The following is a 6679-nucleotide window of genomic DNA, read 5'->3' on the forward strand; positions in this document are numbered from 1 at the left end:
CCTCATGGAGGCTCAATCCAACTTTTTTTAAAGTTGTTATTTTGGAGAAAAGATATAAAGTCTAATTTTAAACATTATGCTCTCTACCTCTTATAATAATAAAAACCATTTTTCATCTTAATTCTTTCTACCATGTATAAGAAACTTTTTCGTTATTTGACTACATAAACCTAAAAGCTTGTAAATCAAGAGACTGCTATAAATCTATGTTATTATTGGGATTTCATTTTTCGAAATGATAATAAAATTGTGACGGCCATTCCAGAGATTTGCTGATCTCTACTAACAGGAATATTGTAGAGCAACCAGTGCAGCCAGCATGATGGCATACCCATATCACACACACACATATACATATTTTGGTTTAGCAGCAGATGCTAGTGAACAGTATTTTCTAATAAAACCAATTATTCTTTCTTAACTCTTTCTTTTATTGGATTTATTTTATTTTAGGTGTATGTTATTTTATTTTAATTTAAAATTTATTTTTAAAATAGTGATTTTGCTATGTTTTAGGTTTTATAGCAGCAGATATTAAAGGTACAGGGTCGTGGACCCAAATGTTATTGATAACAGATTATCATGAGTTAGGTTCACTACATGACTATTTGCAAACAACGGTTATTGAACCATCATCATTATTAACATTGGCACTGTCTGCTGCCAGTGGTTTGTCACATTTACATACAGAAATATTTGGTACTCGTGGAAAACCTGCTATTGCACATAGAGATATTAAGAGTAAAAACATATTAGTTAAACGTAATAGAGAATGTGCTATTGCTGATTTTGGTTTAGCTGTGAGATATATCAGGTGATTTATATTTTTTTAATTTATAATTTATTTTTATTATTGATGAAAATTACTGTATATGTGATTACTGTACATGTGAAAAACTTGTCTTGGACCTAAAGTTGTTTTGGTTTAGCCTTATTATGTTTTAGTATCTACCTTTACATTTGTATTCATAATTATTAAAAGTATCGAGTCTTCCTCATCTTCATATGGGGTATCTCATGAAATAATAATTTCAGGATACACTTGAGACATATAAACACAAGAATTAAAGACATAAACATAAGTACAGAAATGCTTTGGTTTTAATTTACAGCTAGTAAATTAAACCCTGGCTTCTGTTCCGTTGGTAAAATGCATGATACTGATGAAATTCTGTTAAAAACTTGGTAGTTTATAATTTATCTTTGATCTGATTAATGTATATTCTGTTTGAGAATTGTATTTCCAATTGTTTCCAAGAAAATCTTTGTAATGCCTAAAACATTAGAGCCAAAAACAATTTTTTTTTAGAATTTTTTCACCTTTTCCCCTGGTTGGATCCTGCAGTCATACTATACTGTATATTATAGGATTTTTGCACCTGCCTCAAACCCACAGAGTAGGATCCACCAGGCCTGGCTATGCCATTCCTGGGTCCCCACTCTGGGAGCCAGGACAGGGATAACCCAAGTAGGGCATCCCTGCTGGGACTCGTCTTTTTCAGGGATTCAAGAATCACCATTCCTCATGGGATGGGGACTCAGCTTCGCAGAGAAGCTGATAGTTCTCAGAGAACTATCCCTGAGCCCCCCCCCCCCCCCGATCCTTCTCCTGAAGGACCCACATCACAAATCCCAGCTTGGTCACCCACTCACTAAGAAGAAGGCCTCATCGTCATGAGACTTTGCGTTAAAGCCCCTTTCTACCAGCTATGACAACCCCACCTTTATAAAAAAACCTGTTGTGAATTTTATTCTGTTTTGTAAATAAAAATAAAAAGTTTTAAAGGAGTCAATTTTTCTGTCAAAAGAGAAACTAAGAACTGCTCATTTAACTGAAGGTGATGATTCAGATATTGAAATATTGTCAATTCCAGTGGCTCGTGTTAATTCATTTGATCAGCAATTAAAAAGGTGTCCATATTATTATCCAAATTGGCTACAAGATATGAAAGAAAGGTGGAATACAATTGCTGAAGAAAAAGCACAGTCAACAATAAAATTGTTTTAGGATATTTCAAATTTTAGAAACAGCATTACATACTGTGGTCCCATGCACCCCTTTTTTCTTTTCTATTCCAGCTATTTCTACTTCACAATTTTGCCTTTATTTTTTGTACCTTCTATCTATCCTTCTAATAATTAAACCTCTTCTCTTATAATAATTGTAGCCAGTTTGGTTTTCTATTTTGAATTGTTTTTATTAAGCATTAAGCTTAACTGGCTGATATATAATGATAACAACATAAGAAACATGTAAAAGTTTACTTTTACATAACTTAATTTACTTAAATTTTAAAACTTTTTTTTTATAAGTTATTTTGGTTTAGCAAAAACCACATTTCTTACAAATTTTCTTACAAAGATGTTTGTATATTGTCAATTTATTTAGAATTAAATTTAAACTCCAGTTTTTTGGCTTAACAGTTTTCTTGCAAATAACTTGAGTTATACCTACCTGTAACTACATAAAAAAAAAAAAGCGTAAAAGATCACCAAGCTATGTTCTCATTTTAATATTAAAATAAAAATTGGGGCAAACTTTATTACAAGCCACAACTCAAAAAAAAAATATTTCCATAACTTAGAACATCAGAGATTTTTTTGGCCAAACTTTTTCAAGATGCTGAAGCCTTTTTCAAGATGGGAACTTGAAAATGAAATAAAGAAATAACATTCTTTATTGGGAACCTTATAGTATTCTTTATAGAATCAGGAACAATTTAAAATCCCGATGGGATGCAACTGAATATACATATCATTAGTGTATTATAATAAAGGAAGTCAAAGGTCTCTTTTATGTTGGTTTGTACTACATTATTATATTAATTTTTCAACTAGCTTATAATTTTTACAAAAATTTTTTTTCAAAATAAATTTTTTTTGTTACAATCTTTAGGTTTATTGTGCATTTTTATTTTCAGTGAAACAAATGAAATTGACATAGCTGCCAATACTAGAGTAGGTACCCGTCGGTATATGGCACCAGAGGTCATTGATGAATCATTAGACACTAAAGCATTTGACGCTTTTAAAATGGCAGATATGTACTCAATGGGTCTTGTTTTCTGGGAAATGTGCAGGTAATCAATCAATTTTCTTTAGAATATTTCATGAAGAAATAAAATTGTTAATATTGTGTTAATAATAGATGTGATCTAACATGCCAGTAATTTGCCTGGTTTTTTTTTAATGTCAATGGTACGCATTGCATACTTATAAAAAAATTTAGCTGATATATTGTAATTAACATTACAATATATTACAGTGGACATTGTAATATATGTCCATATATTACAATGTCCACCAACATTAACATTGTCGTAGACAGAGGAGGAATGGTTTCATTTATCTGGCCATATTAATTCACAGAACACCAGGTATTGGATGGCGAGGAATTCTCATGAGATATTCGAGCATCCACTGATGCTCGAAGTTGGTGTTTGGTGTCATTTCCAGTATTTATAGTGGGATCAGTATTTTTTGACTGGACTGTCAATACATAAGTTTACTTCATTAAAAAGTGAATATTTACTTCATTAAAACATTTAAGTGTCACTTGTATTCATACATACAAATGATACAATTTTTTATTAATAAGAAGTATGAATTTTTTTTTGCAGGCGATGTGTGACAACTGGTGGTTCAGATAAGTGGAATTTATTAGTAGAAGATTATGCTCTTCCCTATCATGATGTTGTGCCTCATGATCCTTCATTTGATGATATGTACGATGTCATTTGTTTGAAGAGGATAAGGCCTATTATTCCTTCTAGATGGAATTCTAATGATGTATGTTACATTATGTACTTTTATGTTCATTAAAGTACAATAAAATTTCTAATCATAGTGTATCTAGGAAATGTATGTAAAGTATCGTAAAATTAAATTAACACTGATCTTTGTGATATCATTTCTTGAATTGACCTGTGTTAAATTAAATAACCTCAGGCACATCCCGAATTAATGTCCAACAGTAATCGGCAAACTTGTTAGTACTCAATTTCCCTTGACTACCTGATATTTCCATCACCGAAATGTCATGGTGGAAATGTTCACCATGTTTATCACTTATGTTCATCCATAGCATAGCTTAGTTCATCACATATTACATCCTATAGCTGTATGATCTGATTAACAATATCATGGTTAATGGTAATTGTCAGATTTTTGTTTGCCGAGAAAAGTTTTTTCATGAATAAATAATTTCTCAAAAATAATACTTCATTGCTTTTACAAAATGTTTCGTATTGAGAGGGGGTAAAAATATTTTTTAAGGTTCAACTAAAGGCTCATCAATAAATTACATACATTAAATTATATGTTATTAATATTAATTTATACTGGTGTACATTATATACTGCAGTACATCTTGGAAATAACAATATAAAAAAAAAAAAATTATTTTTTTGTGAAGTTACTACATTCCCCTATAACCCTATAAAGTACATTTAATATTAAAAAAGAAACAGTTCTATCATGGTCATGTGCTACAGTGACACATTTTTAACACCTAAATGTATCTACAGTTTTTTTTTTTTAATTGAACACAAACTACATATTTTTATAATCACCAAATTTTTCTGATTCATACCTTCTGATAAGTTTTTCAATTCCACTTTCACTAAAATTTTGTCCAACATCCTTCAGCCACTTAGGACCATTTCCTTCAGTTCATCATCATTAGTGAAATGATGATGGTATCGATTGTTATTCCTCAGGACTAATTTTAATTCACCGTATAATAAATAAATTAGTAAATTAGTCTCAGGAGTATGAGCATCCAGCTCTCATTCCCTGCGATGATTTGTTTCAAAAACTGTATACAGTTCTGGAATAACGTTGAAGAAAAAAAGATCAGACAAAACACTGATGTTTGTGGTTGTCTGTCAACAGCTGTGGCACCCATCTTACAGTAACCACACTGATCGTGAATAATCACAAACACACTAGCAGTTGAAGGACACAGCTCACATCAGTTATATTTTGTTTCTGAACATTTGGCACCATTTTGTGATATGGAGCATGACATTCCATTCTTGTATACCTCAATTTGGGATGAATTTCACAACAATTGTTTTACACGCTTTTATGCTGGACAAAAGCTCTAGAGGACACACCATATCAATAATGACACTACACGCTACTGAATGTCATACAGAATTGCTGCTGGGGGATCATGAAGACTACACAACCAATGCTGCCACTATCCCAATATGACAAATTTCTAGTAATACTAATTAAATTATTTTTATTTTGCATATTTTTTATTCAGTATCTTGAAAAAATATAGATGTAAGATTAGTCTTCAAGCTCAAAAGTAATGGAATTTTATGGTGTCCGCTTTAATTAGAATTAATCGTATAATGAAATGTTCTTTTGTCTCACCAAAGAGCATAGTAAAACTATGAGATACTCCTCACCTGACACATTGTAATACCATATTCTAACTTAGATTGAAAAAGAGCATTTTTTAAATCAAGTGGATGTATGTATGATTTTAAAAAATGAAATTTTTTAAAAATTCTTGTAGTTCTTTTCTTAATTTTAATGCACCTTCCAGTTATCACCAGAATTTAGCATTAGACCCAGGTGCATTCATTCACAGTACCAGTGCAATATAAATAACAGGCACTGGGAAATCCTAACACATTAAAATTATATTATATTATTTAATTTTTATATAATTAATTTAAAATTAGATTATAACCACTAAATTAAAATCATGCTATTCTATTTTTAACTAAAAAAAATATGTATTCTAAAAAAAAAAAAATAGTGTTTAACTGTATTTTAATTTACTTTTGGTAGACAAGTTTATGTTTAAGTAACCAGGTTTAATAAAATGAATTTTTTTTACAGGTTTTAAGGACTGTTTCTAAAGTGATGCAAGAATGTTGGCATCAGAACCCTGCTGTAAGATTAACATCACTTAGAGTGAAGAAATCTTTGTGTAAATTAAAAGATGACACTAGCATAAAGATAATCTAGTGGATAAAGTACATTGAATATATAGCAGCTAAGAATAACTATAGCAGCTAAGAATAACTAAATGACCAATGAAGTGAGATATAAATTATTGGTAATGTTGAGTGTGATTATGTGTGTGAATAGTATAATGTGTTCAACAGTGAATTTTATAAATATTGTAAATATTTCTTAAATATAGCATAGTTAGTATATAATTATATATAATGTAAATAGTAAAAAAATATATAAAACAGTCAATAAATGTGAAACAATGACTTCCATGTTAATTGTAGAATAATAGTTTTGTATTATAAATAATTATATTGACCATCTTAAACATAATATAAAATTTTATATATATTGTGTATATATTCAATAGTTTTTAAATTGATTATGATTTACAACTGTATTAATTATTTACTGATAATATTTAATTAACAAACATGAGTTAGTAATTTTTATCTGTTTTCTGACCAGTTTTGTTATCAGCAATCAACATAAACCAAAATAGCAATGTTGTTAATGGTCATGAAAAAGATTATCAAGAACTATGATGATCATAAGATGAGCCCAACAGACATGCTGATCGAATGCAACCTTTGCAGGAAGACATACTTGTCCCCATGCACTGAAAGTCACCTTTCTCGGAGCCAGTGCTTAGCATTTCATCTGATGCACATGAGGTTAGATAATAAGTTATGCAACACTTAAT

General features: G+C 30.2%; 1 protein-coding gene across 2 annotated transcripts in view; it reads left to right on the top strand.

The window, feature by feature from the left end:
• The window catches only part of tkv (serine/threonine receptor kinase thickveins), a 75410-nt gene extending 69092 nt beyond the window's left edge, over positions 1-6318 (top strand). Inside the window, exons 6-9 of one of the 2 annotated variants that reach the window (XM_075382185.1) lie at positions 517-814; positions 2922-3080; positions 3621-3789; positions 5860-6316. In XM_075382185.1, coding sequence (XP_075238300.1) covers positions 517-814; positions 2922-3080; positions 3621-3789; positions 5860-5988 — 755 coding nt within the window. In that variant the 3' untranslated portion in view covers positions 5989-6316. Of the gene's footprint in view, positions 1-516; positions 815-2921; positions 3081-3620; positions 3790-5859 lie in introns of both variants that reach the window. The other variant, XM_075382186.1, reaches the window with a different exon arrangement.
• Positions 6319-6679: the final 361 nt, after the last annotated feature.

Source organism: Lycorma delicatula, chromosome 1 (genome assembly GCF_047948215.1).
Source record: "Lycorma delicatula isolate Av1 chromosome 1, ASM4794821v1, whole genome shotgun sequence".
Taxonomy (NCBI): domain Eukaryota; kingdom Metazoa; phylum Arthropoda; class Insecta; order Hemiptera; family Fulgoridae; genus Lycorma; species Lycorma delicatula.